The following is a 24,997-nucleotide window of genomic DNA, read 5'->3' on the forward strand; positions in this document are numbered from 1 at the left end:
TTACTGATCTCCAAAGTGCTGTCAGACACCTACAGCTTGCTATTTATTTATTTAGAGTTATAGTAGCTGCACAAGCAAATGTAGTTCTCGTCTAAGAGCCTTTGCTCATTACAAGTCCTGCTTACTCACAGAAAGGTAATTTACTGCCTGCAGGGCAGGACTTGGGTATACCTAGGCTTCCTGGACAGCTAAAGGGATCATTCCATTCCAGTGCTCATTCACTTGCTGGCCTCTCTTAGATTGCTTGCAAAAGCACTTATCCTGCAAATGCTTACTCATGTAAGCAATAATACTCTAATCAGAAAGTAAGTGGAGCTTGGAAACATTAAGTTTTTTTAAGTGAGTAAGCACTTGCAGGGCAAAACCCAAGGGCATCAGAAATGACGATAATTTTCTGCTTAGTACATTGTCTATTTTTATCTTGAAGTCTGGATCTTTACATAACTTTCTATTAAACTGTTTGAGATGTTCCCTTCCTAGACTAGTCAGGAAGCCCAATGGGTGGATATTCTTATGCTTCAGAGCGTTTTCTAATGACTCCCTTTAAAATGAAATGAAACATTAGCCTGAATTATAGCTGTGATCCGCTTCTAAGTTCCTTTTTAAGCACTAAATTATATCTGTGCAGTGACTGTGTCCTTTCTTCTGTCCCTCTGAATCTCACTTCAAGCTTATCAAATAACTGCTTTACCAGAAGTTGGCAATGAGGTTCATGACTTGTCCTTTTAAAATGAGATTGTTTACAAATGTCTTCCCAACACCTAACAACTTACATGAAAGTGCACTTTTTCATCTGCAAGGATGAATAAAACAATGAAGATGTGTCCATGAAGGAGCAGCTTTGCCACAAAGACTGAAAAATAGTCATCAAAGCAAAAAATTCACTAATTTGATGAATGGAGAACTGTGAGTTACCCAGGCAGACATTAACTGGTATGTGTATGCTTGACTTGCTGCTGCTGCTGCTGTTATTACCACACTTTTTAATAGTACTCTGACTGCCTTTAAAAACAATTCCCTTGTAAGAATGCTTTCATATCTCAAACAGTTCTGGTGATTTTACTCCTCAGCTATTTTCTTCCTTCAACGGTTTATAAAACTGTTTAACTCAAACTCCAGAAACATTAAAGCAAAGGGTGATGTTTTGCCAAGCCATATGTTCTTAAATGGTGTGTTTTATGAAATGGATAATAAATACTTTAAGGCATAGTAGCTAAAAAAATTTCCAACCTAATGTAAGAAGGCACAGTTCCAGTGATTTCAGCATTAACATTAGGGATGAATTTAACTGTCTGTCTTCACTCAGGAGTGGGTATAGTGTTCAAGCTGCATAGATTTCATTGACATTAGATGTTGGGCTGGAATCTAGAATAAAATTGCGTTTTTTCTCCTCTACTCATATTAAGAATAACTTCACTCAATTTCTAGCTTATTGCTTTGCAAGAGTATTAAAAAGCTCTAGTAAAATGTTCACTAGGTATAAAATCTTGCTTGGTATTTGATCATTTTCCTATCTCAACAGCTTTTTGAAGACATTGTTCAACTGCAAATATTTTAATCCTCTTTTAGATGAATAATAAAGGTAAACCTCTAATATATGCACTATTCTACATAAAAACACTAACTGTAGGCCATAAAATGTCTGTTCTATTGAATCATAAATTGCTGTGCTAGTTAATCTATTTAGTCTTGCCTACTTGGTATGTCAGGAAAACATAGATAATCTCATGATTGAAGTAGTGATGTTACCTTTATATCTGTAGAAACACACTGCCCAGAAGTTGCTTATCTAAGGTTTGGTGAAGAGAGAACAGATAGTTTGGACTGCCAGGCTGAGGGTTGGTCTTAGTGTGCAGTCATCACTTATTCTCCATCTAGAAAATTGGGGTTTTTTTTGGGGAGGCTTTCTTCTGCTTTCTCTTTTCTCAGATGTGAAACAAAAAGGTTTTGAATATTGGTGGATGGTAAGTTATTCAAAACTTCTTTTTGTTCTCATTTCTTCACTGGACATCTCTAATTCCTCTCTCCTAACCAGATTATATTCTATCCTGCACTCTGTTGCTTTAAATAGATATGTGAGGTGTGAGGCAATGACATGAGTGTAAAGCTCATCCTCAGAGCTTAAATACTCTTTTCACATAATTTGAAATTTTTTATTTGGAATTATAATAAAAAAATCTACTCATGTCATGAAACTATAATTCCATCATAGCCAGAATTGACTTTGCTTTTTGGTCTTCAGATGATGAGAAATTTCTGCGCAAATGGTAACCTTTAAGAAAAAATTTTAAAATCCTGGTAAAACTTTAGATTTTTATTTTCCATTCTTCCTGACAATGCCAACATGAATGAAGATGGAAGGAAATGGACCTTACTGGCATTTTGCTCTTTAAAATAATGCTGTATTAAACGGAGCAATGTGTTAAAATGCTGTAAACACACAAACTTAACTCACTGATCAAAGGACACATATTAATGAGTGGAGGGGAATTTACAGCATACTTGTCATTTTAACAGTATAAAAGAACTTACAGGAGCACGAAATCCTTAAGTAATTTGTCTTTAAAATAAAGTCTATTTTTTCCCCCTCAGATTCTTAAAAAATGAGACAGATTATAAGCATGTTACAGAATTAATAATGAATCATTAAATGTTAAGCTTTGATCAATCTCCTATGACTATATAATATTTTGTTTTCTTGTCTTATTATTGAATGTACTTCCTTGTGTTCACCTATGCCAAGTCATTTCATGATACCATGGATTCTGATAGGGAAAAACCGATAAGTTTTTGGGAAACAGAGTTTGGCTTCAATATTACAACTGTGTCTTTATTCTTCTCTTAAACCTATTGATGGATCCTTAGAAAATAGTTTTGGTCTAATTTTATCACTGGTGCAGAAATGAACAAGATATTAAGGAAGTAGACTACTGATACCTATGGACAGAAAGGACCAACAGGGCAGAAGAACATTATAAGTATTGCTTATAGGCAGCAGTTAATGATTACCTCCTTAACTAATCAAAACCATTATTTTGACATTTTTAAATATTGTCCTAATTTGATGTTATCCTCTGAATAATGAAACACAGAGTTTTTCCCAATGTCATTCAGTTTCTTAAATCCCCTGAACTATTAAACTATCCATACTCCTTTATGACTTCAAAATCCATTTGGAGTCAGAGAGGTTGAGAAAAGTTGTGTTATAAGAGATCAGAAAAGGTTTAGAGAGAAAAATAAATACAGAAAAACTAAGTAAAAATTAGTTGAAGTAACACTTACAGATAGCAAAATTTTTAAGAGTAAGAAAATAATTCTGAAACATGTCAGTTGCACTCAATGCCAGCAAAATCCACCCAGGAAGAAAGGAAGACAGCAATTACTTGGCTCTAGTCTTGCCCATGTAATGAATACAGTCTTGGTCCTCACTTGGCAGATGGTAAAAATCCCACTAACACTGATAGAGCTGATATTTTGCTCAATGTCTTTCTGATGAAAGCCTGATACAATAACCAACCAACTCACGTTGCACCCAGTAGGACTTTTGCCACTGATTTCATTGGCAACAGTGTTGAAACTTTTGCCTTTGGGCCATGAGGCTGAAATCAATGAGCTTTCTGCTTTAAATTAGGTCATGTATTGCAATGTTTGTTTTTTTTCCTTATGACTACCTCAGGGTCAGATCCATAATCTGGCACAGAAGTGGAACAATCAGCTTTCAGTGTACACATTAAGATATGCATAGATGTTATGTTGTGTTACAGATTCAATAAATCTGAGCTCAGTTCAGCTATGATGTAATTTCCGTTGGTCTCAGTGAAGCAAAAGTAGAAATAAATCTGGCCTATCTTTTCTATATCAGAGCAAAAGTAAGATTTTGTAGATTAAAAAATTAAAGAGGAACAATCACTTGATTTTGCTTTTCAAATTAACTTTGAAGTAGTTCAACTAATGCAGATTAGTAATCTGTAGTCAAAATTGGTTTAACAAAGCTAAACATTGTTTGCTATCTTAAATATTGAAATAAAAATGCTACAAGTTTAAGACCATCTAGTAATAGCATGTAATTTACATGAGCATATCTGTCTTGTTTAGAAGCAAAAACTTTGATGTAATAGAACTTCTTTTCAGAGGAGAATATAAATATATATATAGCCTAAAGAGTATGGACTACATTTCATTTTAAAAGCCTACGAGAACATTTCACTGAGATTCTTACAAATTATGTTCATTTTTTAGAATGCATCAATGGATAATGTGGTAAAATGTGGTAATATAAGAAAAATGTCAACATTTCTAATTATTATTCTTCTGTGCATGTGTGTGTACACACAGACTGTATGAATTCCAACAGCACATTTTTGAATAATGATAATTCTATATTAATTTGTGCAGTTGCAAGTGGAGCATATTTTATAGAAATAAGTAACATTCTAGTATTACTACTTTACTTTCAGTGCTATAATTGTCATTGCCATGTTATTTGAAGATCCATAGCATGCATTACCAAGTACTTAAGTGATGTATTTTGATATTGTATGTTAAGAAGAGAATATGTAGTCCAGTATGATAATTATGGGGTAAAAAACCAACCTAACTAAAGTAAACATCTGACTTGTAAATAAAGACCCACTGGGAAAAGATAGACTAAATTTGGATTTTCATAGAAAACTTTATAAAAATTGCTTTTTACATTTATTTCATTTGATTAATTTCTTTATTTTGATTAAACAGTCAGTGCTTGCAGATTGTTCTCCATTAGCACATATAATTTTCATTTTTCTCTCTCTACTCAACCATTGTGCTTTGGTCCTATGTGTTGTACTGGATGTAGATGACCTCTTCCACTTTATTTTTCAAGCAGTGAGAGAACAGATGAAATTATCTCTATTTTCCCCAGTAAGGATGTGACAACCCTGAGCACTGGAGCCTGGTGCAGATCTCCTTGAGCTGATGTAGGTTTGAACAGATAAAGATGTACAGCGTGGCATTTTACCATTGTACTTACTGGTACAAAATCTACTTGCACAGCACTGCTGCACCTCTTCCAGCCTTGATACAGCTTTATGTGCTGCTAGGCTGGGTCACACATTCCTTACTGCTCCTGGCTAGTGTATGTGACACCAGCTTAGCTCATCTGTAGCTCCTCTATCTGCACAGAATACGTGTAAAAAGTAGGAAGCTACCAAACCTATATAAAATCTTGTTTTCCATTGAATGAAGCCATGTCCAATATATGTCTTCCATATCCTACAGCAAAATTATCTTTGCAGAACACCACCTGTACTACACTGTGCAGTATAATATATTCTAAAACACATTCATGTCATACAGGCCTCATGTAAACCTATAAATACTTGAAATGAGAGGAATTCCTCCAAATCTATTAATAAAAAAATTCTCTGTCTCTGCCAGTGCATCCTAGAGGAGGTTTCTCTTTGTTGAAAAGCATGCTTTGGCTTGAAGAAATTGGGAAAGAGTGAAGGTAGGTGAGTTGAGGCTCATTGAAAATACCTTGTAAACAGAAAGATTAATGTATAGCCTTATTTAAGCCAAGGCTGGTTACCCATTTTAGGAATATCCCAAAAGAGCTGAGCAAGTTGTTATTCAGATGAAAGTGTCGGTACTTGCTGCTCAACTACACAAATGTTTTTGACGTGGTACCCACGGAAGATTTTGGATGGAAATCTCTCAACTTTTAGACCAGGGATGCCTGATAAAGAAAATACATTCCCTGGAATCTTACACTACACACAGTCCTAGGTGACTCAGTATTAAGCCAATGCAGAAATTACTGGATGCAAAAGGGAACACCAATTACTAGGCAAAAAGCATACAGAGCTCCAGTCTGGGTCACAGAAGAGTGCATTAAGCTGTGGAAAACTGTACAAGGTAAGATAAAGGCTAGCATAAGGAAAAGGGTAGAGGTATTGCAATGGATAACATTGTGGTGCAGGAATTTTAAAGATTTGATTGACACACATCATGAACAATGGCAGTATCCCTAGCTCTGGGGCATAATCCCCAGGAAGAATGGCTAATATTGAAATATATGTTTGGCTTAAACCCCTGAAGGCAAAAGATGCACGAAGGCAAAAGGTGCACGAAGGCAAAAGTCAGCTTTGCAATGAAAAATTATGTAATGAAAAAAGTAGCCTCAGTTCCTCTTTGCAATGAATATGTGTGCTTCAGTGGAATAAAAGGATACGTGATTTCTGAAAATGAAGAACAGTAGAGGGGAATTTATAAATTATTAATTTTATCTAGATTTTATCACCAACTCTCAAAGGATGCTACCACAGGAATCCCAAGTGACATGGCATGCAAAGTAGAGAAAGACTGGGAACTGAAAGGCCTGGTAAAACTCCACAGTTTTGAGGTACCGTGACAATGCAGAAAATTTGCACTCCTCAGTGTCTTTTGCATATTGCACATGAATGTATATATTATAAGGACACTACTTTATATAGGTTTTCATTGTTCATGAACATGGCAGAAAGCACAAGCAGAGTATATTTGTACCACACAACTGAAAAGATGAAGCACTTGTTTGTTTGGCCAAGAAGGGAGTTGGTTCCTTCCACAGGGATGTCCAAGGATAACAGTTTTTGCAATGACATTAGGGCATCCTATCAACAGATGTGAGAAGATGAGGGAAGATTTTTTTTTTTTCTTGGTGTAAGAAAATTTTCTTACAGCTTCTTCTGTAGGAATTCCTATTTCTACAGCTGGAAATGTCACAGTTACTGGCAGGTTGGATCTAAGACAACAAGTGCAGTAAAAAAAGCCTTATGTGCTCAAGGGAAATTTATGGGGAAACGTGTTAATGTAGTAATGAGATTCATCTGTAGTTGACATACCAAAGATAAATGTCAACTTATCTATTTGTTAATGGGTCTATTAAAAGCTGTGTTTATACTTTCTGTCTTTTTTTTTTCTTCTCTCAAGCACTTACACAGTTGGATTGTGCAAACAAATACTTCATTAAAAGCAGGACTAGGAGCCAAGTGAACACTTCTGAGTCCAGAATCATGTCAATTAACTCAGTTTAATTGCTTTCTTGATCCACCCCCACTTTTTAAACAGTTCTTTTTATTTTTTTGTATAAGACCAGAGGGACACTGATTCTATATGACTGAATGACTCTATACATCCCATTTTATTAATGAAAATACCATCTGTGCTCTCAAAATGACACAGCACCATGGAACATAAAAACAACACAAACACCAAATTCAAAAGCTTAGTTAGAATGAGTCACTGAGGCAAAGTTGGCATGAACAGCCTAAGACTCCTAAGCTCAAGTGAGATGGTGGGGGGAGAAGAATCCTGTATAAATATGACAACCATTTTGTTTAAAATTATTTCTAAGACACTTTTTTCCTACTACTAAACAGCTGCTTTTGTCAATATCAATAATTCAAATAAATTTGTCTTTAAGTTGAAATACTGATTCATTCTATGTGTAGTTACAGCATATACCCATAGGTTTGCCACTTAGACAGAAGAAAAATGTTTTGATTGGAGAGAGTTCTGGAGTTACATAATACAAAGCAGAATTTTTTCTAGACCTAGTTGTATAACATAGAAAGAACTATTTTGCTATTAAATATAACATGTGCAGTGCAAATGACCAACTTTATTTTTTTGCAGAGGAAACCAAAAATTTGCTTCCTTAGACAAGAAGCTAAATCTGAAAACAAACAGCAACAGAATCTTGTTATTTCCTAATGACTAAGAATAACAGTGTGAATTTTCAATTTGATCTTGTATGGTCTTTTCAATAAGTGAAAAACCAAAGGGTTTAAGAAGAAGCATTTAATCTTACATTTTTGAGAGCTGTATTGCTAGCATATGGTCAAATGTAGGACTTCTGAATGAAATTCTGTACAATAATTTCACAAATTGAAAACCAGTAAATTGTCACCTAACAAAACATAACTATGTAATATTTTCTATTATCTCACTGGTATAAGTCTCACTAGTTTTTTGCAGGTATATATAACATTTATTAATAATTAAATGAAAAGGTTTTGTTATACATGTGTTTCTGAGATGGTGTAGAGGATTGATCATGTGATGCCATATGACTTTGCAAACTGATAATTGATTTTCTTTTTCCCTAGAATGAAAAAAGAAGCCACACTTTAAATAATGTTTACTGGGTATTACTTATCGAATCTATGAAAAATTTAAGGCTACAAGGATTTTTATCCATCCTCTTAATTGTTCAAATGCTCCTACATAACAATGACGATTTTTAATAATAAAAACTTAAATGTGATGTTCATACATCAATAAGGTTTTTTTTTAATTTCAACTTTCTCGGGCCCTCAACAACTTCCTATAAATCTGTGTCATTTGAGCAATTCTAATATCTGTGAAAACCCCCAATTCGCCATCAATTAGATAGAATTCTCCTCTGCTGAAAAAAATATGTGATGGAAAACGTCTTCAATGTATCTCCAAAGAAATATTTAATAGTTCAGTCCTTCTGAACAATGTTAAAATAATAACTTAAGCCTAAACTCTCATTTGGTTTTCTCATTATGCTCACTGAAGGTAATGGGACTAAATGCATGCTTAAGCATATACTCTAGGGCTTCCTTTATAGGTTGTAGTTCAGAATGGCAAGGGGATAATATTTAATCAAGGAAGCAAGTTTTAGTTCAAACTTCCACCGCACTGTTATGTCTAATAGTGAAGGAAATTATTTAAAAACTTCTGGCACTAAGACCGTATTCAGCATGATTTCAAAACCACAGAATGGTCTATTACATTCTTCTGGCATGTGAATCTTGGAACAGGGAAAGTTGAGGGACTGTTCCCTTGCTTACAAGGCTGAGTTGAAAATTCTGAAGTTCTTTCTGAGTTTTCACTGGAAACCAGGCAAAATCAGGGACTTATGGTGCAGGCACGCAGCTTGGCACCTGGCTTGTATCTAAGCTCAGTCAGAATTCAGATCCAGTCAGTATGTCTGCTTAAAAAGCCTTGAGAAAAACAATTTACCATGATCTCTTGGGACCATGTCTAACAAGTAATAAAGAGGTGTCTGCCTCTCAAATGTAGCTTGGCCCACTATTTTAAATTTAATTTCAAATTAAAATATGTCTAAAAAATGGAATCTCCCTTTTAGTTGATAGCCTATTGCCTAAAATACTTATGTAGAAAATGACAAATTCTGGTTCAAATCCCTTTTCTACCATTTCACAATGAAATCTATGTCTGGTTTAGAAGTAGATATTAGACATTGGCTCTAAAGACTTTTCCAAGGAAGGAGCATGTTTTCAGTGTTTCAGCTGATTGTAGATCATAATTATTATAAGATATATAAATTCTTACATGATAAACACTTGACATATTTGTGTCATAGGAAAAAAAAGTCAGCATCACTTCATTAGGAAGACCTGTGGCAATCTTTTCTTCTGCTCCCTGCAGTATTTATGTATTTTACTTTTAGCAGTCTCTAAATAGCTTTGTGAACTGCCAGTTTTCTAATTCTCCATAGAGTTCCCTTTTAATCCACCCCTGAGAAGGTCTTCCCATAGACACCTAGCACAACATCACTAATTCTCTTTTGGGAGTGAAATGTTCATAATTTAGACATTGCATTCCCTAGTTTTAGGTAATTGTGCTTTATGTTAGATATGCTGTGTATGAATATTGCCTCCTTTGCCTTTTACTGAGGCAAGTTTCCTGTTGACAGACCCAAGAATAGAAATTAAATAAAGTAAATTGAGCTTTGATTGAGATTGAGCTTTTCTATATTTGATATTTAGATATAGAAAATATTAACCTGATCCAGAGAATGGGAACAGTACCTAATATTTCATGTGCCTTGGGTTTATCATATTCTTACTAGACCCCTTACATTTATTGTACCTAAAATTTCAGCCCTGTGTGATTTAGAAAATATAATTATGATATTCATTGTGGGAAAGTTCTATTCTCTGAAACATCATTAAATTTGATTCCGGAGTTTGTAGATCAATTTGGTGACCTTCCATCTTATCAGAACAAGTAGTTCTTCTAGCGCTGTGCTATTCAATCTCTGCATATGCTCAGTACTTCAGTTCACAGAGGAAGATGTATTAAAATCAGTATAATCTTTTAAGACAAAAATTTTACAGAATCAGGACAGTATTTTTGAAACTTTCATCTAAAGTTGATCTAACCTCAATATTATACTGTCCAAAATACTTTTGAAATATTCCCAAGTCCTTTGAAGTTGTTTGACTTTATCAGGTGCAGTGTTTCACATATCTTCTTTTTTCTTTTCTTTTCTATTGCAAGTTACATAAATGTAGATGGAAACATAATATGTTTTAGGAAACGTTTCCTTCTGTGTGAATGAGTACTTAATATAAGTATGAGTGAAAGAATGAACTGTAGTGCCAGATACACCTAAGTCTCAGAGGGTGTTACATTGTTCTCTTGAACTGCTGCAGCTTTTGATATTCAGGCTTTTTGTCTCAGGTCTCTTAGATCACTCCTGTACAGAGTTCTTCTAGAAGTGAAGAGGGTTTCTAGGTATGTAGACTTGAATTATCAATATTTTTGTTTGTTTGTTTTTGTAAGTGTGCAACTGTGCTGAAATGCATATTGAGTTTAAGTTCTGAAAACAAACATATAGTCTTGTATTCAGAAATAAAGCCTAGAGTATATGCTTTACATCTTTGGTTTTGGCAAAGCTAGCTTTTTATTCCTGTGCTGTATTTTGATGCTTAGAGTGACCTAGAATGACATCTTCTGCCATTACACCAAACTCATGCCACAGTATCCCATGGGATTAAAAAAACATGTTAGAACAAATATCTTAACAAATTTTAGCATTCTGGTTACTGATAGGAGTCATTGCTTGGTTTATTAGCATGAGCCAATGAATGACTAAAATGGAGATGAACTACCAACTATTTAAGAAACAAGTAACTTGTACATGATGAATATAACCCCGTATCTATACAGGGAATGCCTCTGAGAGATACAAGGTTATGAAATCCTGAAAGATCCAATGCATTCATCTTGAAAATTATGAGACAGAAATAAAAAAAGCAGAGGCAGATTTGAAGCATGTGTCTGTGTGTAGTGTTTTTTAATTTTACTGTAGCTAGACAGAAAAAAATAGGAAGACAGGCATCATTATTAACAAGTCTATTTGTGGTTTGTTGGTTTTTAAAAATCAAGTGGTTCCATGGTGTGTGTCTGACACGTCATGTATTTCCATATCCTGTAGTCCTGTGGCTATTAAAGCTGAACTAGAAAAAATGTATTGGGAACTCTAGAGGTGTCAAACATTAAATTATATTTTTATCTCTAGTCTGCAGGAAAGGCAGAATCTGGGTGTGACAGACTGAAGCAACCCTGGAGAGTAATGCTGCTTTCCTGTGGTCTGCAAGAGGGCGCTGGCTTCTGGGAGCAGTGTGTTATACAGCTCAGCTGTGCATTGGGTAAAATAGAAGCTGCTTCATGTCTCCTGTCCCCACTTCCTACATAGGACACAAATGCTGTTTTTCTTTTCTCTATTTATGCAGTATTGTAGAAATATTTATTTTGATCATGAAAGATTAAACAGGTAAGACAAAACGTGTATCCATCAGAACTGTGCCTAGTAGTAAAGCGCCTGCTGCTGCAGGTGCAGCAGTGAAGAAGTGCTGATGACAACTCCCATCTCGATTTCACACAGCTGTGAGATGTGCCAATCAACTAGACAGTACATGACCTGACAGGCATCGTAATTGTGATCATTACCAGTGTCTGCTTCTGACTCCAGGATGAGATTATTTTTTTGGTATGCATTTGAAGATAAAAGCCTTCACAGGGAAAAGGAACACATTGGTTAGCCCTCTGAGATTGGAAGTCATCCTTCCACCTCTGAACCCTTTCTTCTGCAGGCCAAAAGAGCAAAATTGCAAAAATTCTATTATTCAGAGCAAATAGGTTTTTTAAGAGACTAAATATTGTATCGTATTGTGATAGTTCTCTTTGTAGCTCATGAAAGAAGAAGGAAGCAGAGGTGTAATGCAGTAATATTGCAATAACCTAAGAACCTGTCAGCATGTTATGTTAGATGGTCAGGTCACCAGTGTTAATGTCCTGGAATTCAGCTACTGGATGTGACAGAGTTATGCCCATCCCTTTAACTCTGAATGATCCCTGAACACTGCATGGGCTAAAAATTAAAAGGAATAGAGAATAAGCTCTGAACAGTAATGGTTCTGTTAGGGCCCAATGAAAGTCCAAAAAAACCTTGAGAAATGATGAAGACAATTGAAAATTTAAAAAAATGTTTTATGGTGACTAGTGGGGAACCAGCCAAAGGAAATGAACTCGTGCTAGTGATCAGGGACCTCCTGTACACCTAATTCAAAAGAAATGTCCTTATTTTCATTCCATATTCTTCATTGCTGTTACATAAAAGCAGTGCACAGAATGTTTTCTTAAAGTGCTTGTTAGATATATATTTACACTCACTTTAAATATTAATGTAGCATTTCTTTCAGTCATTGGGTGGTTCTGGAAGTAGAGGAGGAAACATAGACCAAATTATGTAATTTTGAGACACATCTTTAAAAGTTACAAATCTGTCTTATATGTTCTCTTTACCCAAGGTAAAAGTTTTTGACTAAAAGCCAGGGAAATGCCATATAATGCAGTTATAGTGAATTTAATGGGTGATTAGACCTCTATAACTGTATGAGTTTAGTTACATTAATGTGCTACTCAGTGTAGGCTGTGTTTGATGTGCTTTTGGCCAGTGCAGTCAGGGCTCAATCCCAGACATCATGTTCAAGCTTAGCTCCCTTGGAATAGAGAGTGAAACTGGGAATTATGGTCACAGAAACAAAGAACACACGAACCATTTACAGTTGCTAGTATCATAAAACCTACATGAGTTTTTCTGCAAGCTCCTGCAACCTATGGTATGCCGGAGGGACACAACAGATATTGTGGCTGTTGGCAGGGAGATGCACAGCCAGGAGAGGTAATGCTTCGTTCAGCATGCTCCTCTTGCAGCCTCTGGCAATAGGTTTTCTGTAGTTTCCTACAGAGCTGCAAATAGAAACTAATGGTGTGTCTGACTCACCGAACCTTTAAGAAGAAGACAGGTGAAAAAGAGCTTGCCTTTTCTCTCCCCCTTCCATTGCCCACCCCCCCCCCCATCTCCCCCACCACCCTCGGGTGAGTTCCCACTGCAGGGCAAAGGTTTTATTCCAGTTAGGATAGGAAATGTACCTTTCTGCTCACATCTGTAAGGACTAAATTCTTAGTCCAGATTCTATTGTCAGTTATATTAAACTGACTTCAATTTCATTTTGGAAAGAAGTAGAAAGGAAGATCTCTTTAAACTTTCTTAGCATAGCTATTTCTTTCTTAAATTCTATGACTGTAGTAATTATAAGCTGAATTTAGCCTTTATGACTGACCTTCTAATTCTTCTCTCAAAGATCCCTGGGCATAATCTTGCTCTATATTTATCTAAAACCCTGTTCTTCAAAGCAAGACTGAAAGCACTAGTAAATACCTGAGACTAGTAAATACTTGAGAATAGTGTGACCTCTTGGGATTGTGTCTCTTGTGCATCTGAAAGGTTATCTGTCTTTTGCTCCAGCTCTTTAGTAGCATGTCTTTTTCATTAGCTAACCAAGGAAACAAGAGGCACCCCTACAAAAATTCCATAGCTTTGAGAACAGAATTTCTTATACATAACCTTTTATTGTCAGTCACTGAAACTTGACTGACTGGAAAGGGCAGCAAATGTTCAGCTTTTCTTAATGCTTTACATTTAATACTTTATACTCTCACAACTATTATTTCCTTCAGAAACCTCCTGGTTTATTTGTGAGCCACTAAGTGGTGGTGGCCGGAAATACTTATTTATATCTCTCTAAATGTTTGTTCATTGTATTAGTGATGTATTTGTACATGCAGTTTCCTCACCCTGCTCTAAGTTACATAGTGAAATATTGAAACACCTTAAGCATTAGTACTGCAATAAAGGAACTTGAGATTACAAGTCTTGTAGTTCTTCTGTATATTGGGCAAAAAACCAAAACTCTGTCCCACAACAACATTTCAGAGACAAGACTGTGATTCAAGTAGCCCCCTCTGATCAGATTTGAATAAAAATTTGAAAAAAATGGACTTTTGCAGGACATTTAACATGTAATAGGATCGTTTAAAATTTGAGCTTCTAGAATAATAACTGAAATGCTCTAAGGTCAAAGCTGTATTCTGTGGGCTTTCTAAATTTCCACATTTATCCCCCTGGTGCATCCACCCAGCACCCCTGATGCTTTGGGCAGGTGCTTGATTGCTTTTTGCAGTTACCTGGATCAAGCTCTGTGTGACATGAAAAGGGTATGTGCAGTTTATGAACTGTACCTTTTGTACTGCCCATTGGAAATGTATGCCTTCACTTCCTCTTGCTGGAAAACAAGTTTTCTGCTGTTAAGAGTAATAGAAGGAACAGAGGAGGGTTGAAGGAAGCACAGGCAAGGGCACAGAGAACAAAAAAGTTGCTTTCCAGTGTGACATTGTTTCAAAGTTACCCACTTTTCCCCCTAGTTTCTAGGAGTAGGAGAAACAATATTACACTTAAAAGAATGATTCTGGGACTTCAAATGTATGTTAATTTTGTGCATACATAACCTGAACATTAACATTTGTAGATAAAAGCTAAGTCACTATTTCTGCTTCATTCAATGTAAGATTATAGCAGCTGTCTTTTTTTTTTTTGGTCAGACTTCTAGTACTAAGACCTGTATCTGTACCTAGTCCTTTAAACCTACCCTCAACTCTGTAAAACAGTTACGGGCCCAAGAAGCAAAAAATGTGACTCTTTTAAGATTAGCTCTGAAGTTTGCCCCAAATAGCCCTGTCCAGCAGCAGTCTTATGGTTTTGGGCTGGTGGGGATCTCTGCTGCCCTTTGCGCAAGCAGCACAGTATCTTTGCTGGACTTGTGTGTGGATTGTGTGTGCATAGCTGCCCCTAGCACATGAAAGAAATACGACAGATTATACTGAGGATTATGAAGTTGTAGTAGGGGTGGACACTGCTATTGTCAAGGCAAGAGCCACCACAGCCTAACTCCTGCTCTATGCCATGTATTGTAACTGCAGCCAAAGACACACTGCTGTGCACCAGAAAGTACAAGAGGAGCCTACACTGGCTGACCCAAAACAACGCATGAAAACAGCTGAGGTTGCTGTGAAAGAGCAAGCTGGAGTACAAGTGCCAGTTCAGCTGCTTTATTGCAGCCTTGCACTTGCACAAAGCAGAGGAGGGCAGTTGCAAGCAGGTAAGTTAGCATGGAAAAAAACCCACAAAACAAATACTGCTTGTTGTTCTCCTTTATCTAGTTTGTACAAAATCTCTTGTAATGTGTTATAACCTGGAGGCATCTTCTGGAGAGGCACAGATTCCCATGCGGAATGTGAAGTGGTGCTCTGCAAGGAATCAGTGTAAATTTGTGAACTGTGTTTCTACTCAAATAGCTTTTCTCTCTTTGGCCAGGTGTGGCAGGAAAGCCTACCCCTGGTAAGACCTAAAATCCAACACAATGCAAGCTATCAAACTGCTGGTGCCAAGGGAGCTCTCTTGGTATTAAAATATGCTAAAACCATCCTGGTTCACCAGACCTTGAACACACATCTTGCTATTGAAACAGTATTTGACAGATAAGCTAGTCTGCTGGCTAGTAGATCTGTGAGTAGTAGTCAGTGACTTTATACCATTAAAGTCCAGCCCCCTTGCATACAATTAGGTTCTTCTAATACAACCCTTCTTGGGGTGTATGTGTGGAGATTCCTCCCTTGGCTGGGCACATCCTCCAATGTTACTCCTAGAGGTTGAGAGAAAAAGATCTCCCCATGAGCATTGGTATGGGCTAGTTACATCAGATCTCTACTTAATAATTCTTTCTTTCTGCTTGTTTTAATATAACTGCTTCAATAATTGCTTTGTTACAGTGCACTATACTCCTTTATGCTATTTTATACTCCACTAGTAGATTTTTAGTGTTTATATTGTGTAGTAAATAGTTCTGATTAAGATCTTTTGTCTGATTATTTGCATAAAATGAATTATTCATTTTATATAAATATTTTCATTTTGCCAATCTATAAATATTCTAATTTTGCCAAAATTAAAAATGCGGGACAAAACTTCTTCAATCATACCTCTATAATTCCTTAAGTTTAAACCATTAACATAATCTGAGGTTAAGACTGGGTTTAGCTGCACCTGGACTCCTCTCTGAGACGGGGTTTAGAAAGCAAGGAAGTCCTTTCTGTACCTCAAAACTCATTGGCAAGACTTTACTTTTTAATAACTTTGTGTAAGACTTCCACTCCCACCCATGACACCAGGCTAGGAGAAGGTAGATGTCTTCAGTACTAAAACACACTAAGAGAAAATTCATATTAATAGCAAATTGTCAGGATGTTGCCACCAAGTTTTGGACTGGAAGGTGAGAAGGGGCAGAACTGTCCAGGGCTTCTGGATTAGAGATGAACTACTGCCATGGTCTGAGCTGAAGCCTTACCAATTTGAGGTCATATCCTCAGATAGACCGACAAGGCAGCAGCTACTGTGTATTTCCCTTTCCAAAGGAAGAAAGTATAATAATTTCATCCCTAAGAACTGGTACTATTGGAAATGCTTCCATAATATTCTTAGGTAAAACAACAGATGCCTAAGTAAATAAGAAAGTATGGCAATGCTCCTGCTTGTGAGGGTCTGAATAAGTCAGTTCAGCATAAGCAAAATTTAGAACATGTATTCAAATCACCAGTCTGTTTAATGTTTATGTGCAAAGAACATGCTAAACAGAGAGATATGACATCCAAATACTCATTTGCCAGTGGAAAAATAGCCCCAAGTTAATACATGAAAACGATTGCACATCTTCAACGTTAAATGAGCAGGAAACATAAACAAGACTAAATAAAAATTAGCCTGAAACCTATGATGCCACACCAAAGGAATGACAGTATGATAGAAAGAGGTAACTTTTCAGTATTATCATTTTATATCTATACCTTGTCTTTTCAACAGAGGCTGCTCAGATTCTCAGTTACACCTGGCAAGTGATGAAGTGTGATGATCCTTTGAATCACAGGTAGTACACAGCACAATAATATTTAAGAAGACTCTTGTGTCTTTCACTCCTTTAAAAAAAAGAAAAGGAAAATTATTATATGTTGGTAATGGAAAAATCAGTCCTTTGAGAAGGGGTTTTTGCAGCTGTGGAAATTTCTGCAAAGTTGCCTCTTTGCACAAAGACAAATTAAGTATGTAAGGTTGGTACAAGTCTTTTTCTTTTTTTCCTCTTATTTATTAAACCTGTTCTGGAATAATAATTCTACATACAACTATTGCAGATTTTCCTCCTTACTAATACCTTCTTTTCTATGCAATATGTTTTTATATAACTTAAAAATTTATACAATTTATATAATTTAAAAATATTTAAAAACTTTTTTATGTCTTATTTTTGATTTGCATTCCAACTTATTGCTGAAGGATTTTCAGATTCGCAGCAAAAGGAGATATATCCCCAGATGTAGTATGTTTTTTTTTCTTTCTTTCTTCTCCCCTGTGTACATACTCTTCTAGAAGAACATTTAACAAAAAGACTATTCAGTATAAAAAACTTCCTCATGTAGAACTGCAGTAACATGATACACCACACACCCACTTGTGTAGTCTTTATCAATAACAACAGAAACAGCATCGTGATAAAAATGTATGTGATTTAACTCAGTCATTTGGGGAGTATATTTATTCAAGATCCTTCAAGCGGAGATGAATAGAAGGTTTCTAAATGTGATATTATGAGGGTAAGCAAATGAGTCATTGTTTGTATTCTAGTGAAATAGAGTTGGGCAAGAACAACACTAGGAGAGGGAATAAGCAGTCATATCTAACTGTTTATTCTATTACATTCATCACCACGGGGTGTATCTGTGCATGTCAGGTCAAGGTCAGTGATCCTTGTTCACATGAATCATTCTCAGTGCTAATGAAAAACACCCCTGATGCAGTGTGTTCAAACACCATCAGCTTCAGCAGACCACACTTCTGACTCACTTCTGCAAGTCGGAATTCACAGGTGAGGCAGAACGGCTGGAGCTTGGGGGTTCAGGGCTTAGGATGGATAAGAGTTCAAAAGGGGCTGTTGGAGGAGATTGGCATTGGAAAGAAAAAGGATAATTTGTAACTAGAGGACAAAACAGTGCCATTATGTGGCAGGCTAAGGCTCCTTTACACCTTGACTGTTTGAGTTTCAAAGCCAAAGAGTCTTTCAAAATGAAAAATTAATTAAAAAAGTGCAGCTTGGTTCTGAGTCAGTTTCCAAACAATAAGTTTTAAAGTTATGATAACAATAAACCCTAATTATCTTTCTCCACAAGTTTCTTGAAGTCAAGGAAAGAGAGATGGAATATAGTGGCACAGAGAGAAGGGCTTATTAGTTGACAAGGTGGTTAGGTCATAGATTGGACTTGATGATCTCAACGGTCTTTTCCAACCTACCTGATCCTGTGATTCTTCCCCCCCTGCCTACCTGCCCTTCCAATCAGTACAAGTTCTGCAAAATTTTCTTTGTATTTCAATGTCCAGACAGAAAGAAGGATACACCTTGTGAAAGTGTTGATTTCACATAGATATATATGTGTATGAAAAATTAAAAATTGACCATGGAAAAACTTTTTAGGGCTGTTGCAGTGACTACTATAGTTTGATATGCAAGTGGGTTTATTACTAAGATTGCTAACAAAAGCTATGTGCATTATTTGTACTTAGGAAACACCCTGTTCTGCCAAATCCTTACGACTAAAAATGCATTTCAAACTACGTTTTCTTGTCTGAAACTTGCTAAAATTGCATCTCTCTGCGCCTGTAACTTTTTAATCATTACATCTGATGTTAAGACAACAAATTTCAGAGAACATTCTGTATCTTGCATTGCAGTAATCGTTTTACAGAAATTTTGGCGGCCCCATACCGAAGCAAGGGGAGGAACTCGGCGGCGGGGGGAGTCCCCGGGACTCTAGCGAGGAAGAAGAGGGTACTCCGCGGAGGTAAAGGAGGGAGGCAGGCAGGCTTCTGTCTCACCACACATGGGCTTGTGGGAAGTGGGAATCTCAGGTTGAGTTACTCATCGGTATGGAGTCAGGAGTGTGCACAACCAATGATTTTGATGGCAGGAGGTAACGTACACATGTTTTTCAGAGAAGGTGCTGCAGGAGGACTAGCCAGCGGGCAGGAGGAGGTTTGTGCCGAGGGCTGTCATTTGCTAAGCGTGGAAGCCTTCTGGTCCCGGGAGCCCATCGCCGCCGCCTCTGATGCTCTCCCCCCAAACGGTACGAAGCGAGGGGGCGGCGCACGGACCCGGCGGGGCAGGGGGCCGGGGGCCGGGCGCCGTCCCCGGGGAGCGGGGCGGGGGGCGCGGGGCGGTGCTGCCCGGAGCTTGGTGCTGCCCGCCCGCCCGCGCTGATTGACACCGGCCCGGGCGGAGGCGGGTCCGCCGGGACAGCGCTGCTCCCGCCGCCCTTCGCCGCCGCCGGGCAGCGGGTCCCGCGCTCCAGCGCCGCCCCCGCGCTCTCCCGCTGGGAATCGCGGAGCGCGGCCGCCCGCGGCATGGCCGGCTGGCTGGGCAGGGGGGCGGCGTGCTGGCGGATGCGGAGCGCGGCGGGAGGCAGGAAGGAGAAGCCGGCGGGCGGCAAGCCCCAGCCCCGGCACGGTAAGCGGGCGGCCGCGGCGGGGCTCGGCAGGGCGCCCACCGGGGCGGGACGGGCAGTCCCGAGGTCCGCGCGGGGCAGCCCCGGGGCCAACTTGCCTGTGACTTGTTTTACCCTCTCGGCTCCTGTGGGGCAGGGGAATCCTTTTCTCCTTTCCCCTCCAGCGGGCGCGGACGGAGAGGAGCTCCCTGCTTCCAAATTCCGCGGACCTACGCCTCATGTCTTTTATTTGCCGAGGACAGGAGAGAGGAACAGTGTTCGCGTGCGTTTTGGCATCTTGCTTTGATAGCGGCTCTTTGATTGTTTTTGTAGAAAGCATTTGCAACCTGGCAAACGCCAGTGAACCTGGGAAGAGTCCCCGAAACCTCTTTTGGCTTTCATGCCCGGAAAGCACTGTTGAAAATATTGCCCTGTGTGGTCTTGTCTCCTCCTCCCTTCGGGGAGATAGATGCTCCCTTCCAAGGCTAGGCAGCACACAAACAGTTCTTCCAAAATCAGATCTTCACTTTGAAGACATAGAAGGGAGTGGTGTTGCACAAACTATTGAAAACAAGTGTTGAGGTTCATGACCCTTGTGTTCTGAACACTGAATGCAGTTTATCCAGAGCCAAATCTGCCATGTACGGTTTCCTTTCTGTAGTGCTTGGCTGTCACCGTTGTCTGCTTTGAGGAACAAACCCAACTGTTTGTGGATCTGATTGCAATATCTGGAAATCTCACTAGAATTTGTTCTAGCTGTGTGTTCCCCTTGGGTTTTAAGTCCTCTGTTCGGGTAAGTGGGTTTGCAGAAGCCTCTGACCTAACCCCTAAAGGGTAAAGTAACAGTTTAAGTTGTGCTTGAGTTCTGCGTTAATTTGTGTTGGTTTGTTGTTGGATATGTTAGTCCCCAAAGTAACTTTATGTCTTTTCCTGAGAAAATAATTAAAGGAGTAATTTGTACTCTTCACAAGTCCACAGGGCACTGTAGCTCATGCAGTAATCCTGATGAAAAAGATGTTGGGACGATGGGGAGCCTGGCATCTCAGGCGATGGCGTTTTGAGAAGATGCTTGTTATGAAAGTAATACCCCCAGTGCAGGTCTAAAATGAAAGAAAATTCAGCGTTTCTCTCACTGCCTGTCACCTGGATATTTCTGAGCCAGAGTGCTTTTACAGCAACACCTCCTTTTCTGTTTTGCTTCTTTGTAACTGCTTCACAAGCCAGAGGAAGCAGACTAAAAGTCTGAATAAAGATTATCTAGTTAAAGAATAAAAGTGGCTGTTTAAAAATAGTTGTAAATATTTATCCTATTAATTCTGAGTGTAATGCTGCTTGTGGGGGAATAACTCACATGAGAAAAATAGTTGATGGAATTCCTTTAAACTGTATACCTGTTATATGTGGGTATTATACAGTAGCTAGGCACACAGACCAAAACTGTGGATGTAGTGAAGGTGGTGGGATTTTGCCACTGACCTGAGCCAGAACTGAACCCACAGACGGTGTGGTGTAATGTGTTGGACCAAACTGTAAACATTTGACTGATTCAGCTATGCAATTGTGGCAAAGTTTATAATCCTGCATATGTTGCTGTGATTTATATATTATCAAAGTAGGTCTACCATAAATTAATTAAATTAGGGAGTAATTTTATAACTTAGTTCTAATTCACCTTAAGAAAAAAGGTGTGGTGTGTTTCAGTCTATCAGGGTTGTTTCTTATAAATGTTTTCTAAAGTATTATATGACACTAAATTCTCATTTAAGTAATTGCTGCAACAATGTGGAACACTAAATTACACTGCAGCCCATACAGTTTGCATTCCAATTAGTTTTCAACTGTGATTTAAAAATAAGCACTCTTTCTGCTATATTGTCTTTGCAGGGTGTCCTAGATTTAGTTACCTGATTATTTACTAACCTTTAACAACTCCAAATGTAAGGTAAAAAAGTGAAATTAGACCTCATTTGCATGTCCCTGATACTGCTTGTGTGCTATAAGGAAATTTTTGGGTAGAAAACCAAAAATCACTATTACTTTAGTATGCATCCAAAAATTTCGAAGTTACAGAAACAATCTGTTTTCCAAGAAGGGACTTTTAAGTAAATTTCAGCTTTTGTAAGCAGTATTCATCAATTCATGCAGGAATGGAAAATTTACTTCAAATGTTTAAGCCAAAGCATTAGAGTGGCTATAAGTAAGATATATGTAAAAGTAAAATTGTAGTATATGAGCTGTCAACACTTTTTAACTGGCAAACAGACTTACAGGTTTGAGTCATTCGTGTGTGCATGCACGCAATTATCAAAGTGAAGTGAGAACTATTCACAAGAGAACTGGCATGTATCAGAACTATGAATTACTTTCTATATTGGACAGTAATATTCTTTCCTACTCTCTGATTTTGCTGCAAAACCATTTCAATGGGCTACCAGCCTGTGTTGGTAAAAAGTGTCGTAGCTCTATGGATCTCAATGGCACTGTTATGATTGACACAAGCACAATATTTCTGTGTATATTTGGATTAAGATATGTTTATTTGGGCATCACTTAAGGGTCTAAATTGGTAGGGTGCATATTGGGTTGCACCTGAGCAAACCTGCCATTTAACTGAGCCAAGTTACAAATATTTTTCAGCTTTGACATTCTTCTCACTTGTTAGGTGAGGAATTATGGAGACTTTTTTATACTTTTCAAATACTTTAAAACACAAATATGAAAATTGCCCTGTGATCTCATGTGCAGAAGTTCTTGTTTTACACTTCTTGTAGTTTCATACCATGTAAAGCAATATAAAGTAGAACTAGCATTTCCACCCATTGTGGTCTAGACAGTAAATTAAGTTTTTGTCAAGACTCCAGCAAAAAGTTCAAGATCCTGTTAAAATTATTAAAATTAATGGTCTTGTAAAAAGCCTATTTTTAAATGATTTAATGTTGGGTTTGCATTGGCACCTTATCTGTAAAACTTCCCTAGAGCTTGAAAACTGAGCTGGACAGCTATAGCCAGAATTCTATTACAGACACTCTCTAAGCAGAAGATGTTAAGGAGTAGCATAATGAAAACCACAGTGCAAATCAAGTAATATTTTACTGTACTGCTTAAGAAAACTTTGAAATTCTTTTATGAAAAAATCTCCTCCCTTGAGGAGTAGATATGGAAAGTTTGTGACTAGAAGTTGTGAATCAGAAATATGTTTTAAATTACTTGATACCACCAGAAATAACTTATGGAGAAAAAGCAAGCCTTAAAAGGGATATAAAATATATGTGAAAGTATTAAAACAATTACCAGGGAAAACCAGCACAAGTAAATAGTGCTGGAGGAAGGTATAGGAGTGTGTTTGTGCACATAGGTGTAGTTTTGGGCAGAAAACGACTTCTTAATTTATTTGATTTTTTAAAAATCGCTCACAAAATGTGCCAAATTTAGACTGGGAAGTGGAAGTCCTCTGTGCTTCAACCAGCACAGTGAAATCAGTTTTCAATGCCAATATGCTGGATCATGCCAAGGTAGGATGGATGAATGAACATGAGATATAGCAACACAAACCTCTTTTTTACCTGGACCCACTGACTAATTTTAGTTTTCACCTCTTGAGCTGTCACAGAACAAGACAAAAACTGTTGTTACCTTTTTTGTTTGGTGTAATGGAAAGGTTGTGGTATGGCAAGGGTAGAAGTCAATATATTATCACTGCAGAGAAGTGGGCTCTTCTAAAGGTGTTGAACTGATGAGAGAATGGAGAGAGGGGGGAAAAAACCCCTACAAACCTGTCCATTGTTTTCTCCTTCTATAAACCCTGTTTTATGAACATATGCTAACAACTCCTGGACTGGACTAATTCCATGCTTGACACTAGGGTAATGAAGTTGTACTTGAGCTTTCCAGTTTCAGATGTTCTCATCTTTGCACATTTCTTCTTGAAATATTCAGCAGTGTGTTTCACTATTCTCTGTTGGCTTCTTCCTTTTTTTCCTTCTCTTTCTCCTGGGAAATAATGTTCTTTGTCATATTGAGGCAGTCATAACCAAATCTGCTTTGGTGGAGGTGTAGTTCTCCCTGCCTCACTTTTTACACGTGCCTTATTGTAGTAATTGTAAAAATAAATGTCTAAAATTCATATATATGTTTACATGTATACACTTAATATAAAGGAATAGAAATTTTCTTCTTGAAGCAAGTAAACAAATTCTTTGTGATCAGCGGGAATATTCTGCAGGTAGATTTTAAATATTAAAGTATTTTTCTAGCCTATATGTTGAAGAAGTGTGAATATTGATGTTATTTCTGTTTAGATCTACTGACGCTTTGATTCCTGAGACACTTTTGGGGTCTCACTAGTCAGTGTGTGTGTTTGCTGTGTGTAATGCAGACCTTGCTGTGAAGGTCAAATGGATGGATAAAGGGTTTGACCTTGAGAATAAGAAGGGTTGGTTTACCAAACATATTTTGACTTGCTTAGTCCTTCCCTCTTTTCCTTGATGTAAGTGCTAGCTGTTACCTCTTTCTGTTTTTTTTTTTTAAATTTTTATTTTTTATTTGCTTCTTTTGTTTTATTATGTTTTCAAATTAATTCACTGTAAAAAGGGGAATACCCTAGTGAGTGCCTAGTTCATAAAGGAGGATATTTATGATGCTGATAAAACTTAGCATTACAACTTGTATAATTAGATGTAGTCAGAGCTACACATCCATGTAATATTCTAAATTTGAATTTACAACAGAATGACAAACTCACCATCTAGATCTTAGAAGCAGACTCAGAATACAGTTCTATGATATTCATTTAGATCTTATTTTGGCACAAAAATGTAATTTAGAAACCAAAGATTTCCCCTTCATTCCATAACCAGATATATTTTTCTGACTTTTTTTTTTTTAGAGAGTATTTGAACAGACAGAGGTCAGAAATCACCTTGCTAGGAAATACAAGGTGTGATCTAAAAGGGGAAAAAAGGATCACTTTCCTTAATAATTTGGGTCTTGCTGTTTGAAATTCTGAAGCTAGGTGAAATGATGACTCTGATAGAACTATAGAAACTGTCTAATTTAGTACATTCTGAAGTACTTTATATTTTGAGTAACCCTGGTTCAGAGGCATTTTACACTTGCATCTGGAAGTTCCAATCCTAGTATTCAGTTTAGTGTCTCTGCCTTTGTCTTTCCATTTAGCCTTGCCATGTTAAAACAATGAATCATCTTGTCCATCAGCTATCGTTGGAATGTCTGTTTATGCACTGAATTCGTTTGGTCACATCGCCATAATAATTGA

General features: G+C 37.5%; 1 protein-coding gene across 2 annotated transcripts in view; it reads left to right on the plus strand.

The window, feature by feature from the left end:
- The first annotated feature begins 19,208 nt into the window (after window positions 1-19,208).
- Window positions 19,209-24,997, plus strand: part of ZNF385D (zinc finger protein 385D) — a 404,459-nt gene continuing 398,670 nt past the window's right edge. Inside the window, exon 1 of one of the 2 annotated variants that reach the window (XM_064673182.1) lies at window positions 19,209-19,365. In XM_064673182.1, the coding sequence (XP_064529252.1) occupies window positions 19,224-19,365 (142 nt within the window). In that variant the 5' untranslated portion in view covers window positions 19,209-19,223. Of the gene's footprint in view, window positions 19,366-19,602; window positions 19,746-24,997 lie in introns of those variants that run through there. The other variant, XM_064673190.1, reaches the window with a different exon arrangement.

The sequence above is a fragment of the Pseudopipra pipra genome, chromosome 1, assembly GCF_036250125.1.
Source record: "Pseudopipra pipra isolate bDixPip1 chromosome 1, bDixPip1.hap1, whole genome shotgun sequence".
In the NCBI taxonomy this organism is placed as follows: domain Eukaryota; kingdom Metazoa; phylum Chordata; class Aves; order Passeriformes; family Pipridae; genus Pseudopipra; species Pseudopipra pipra.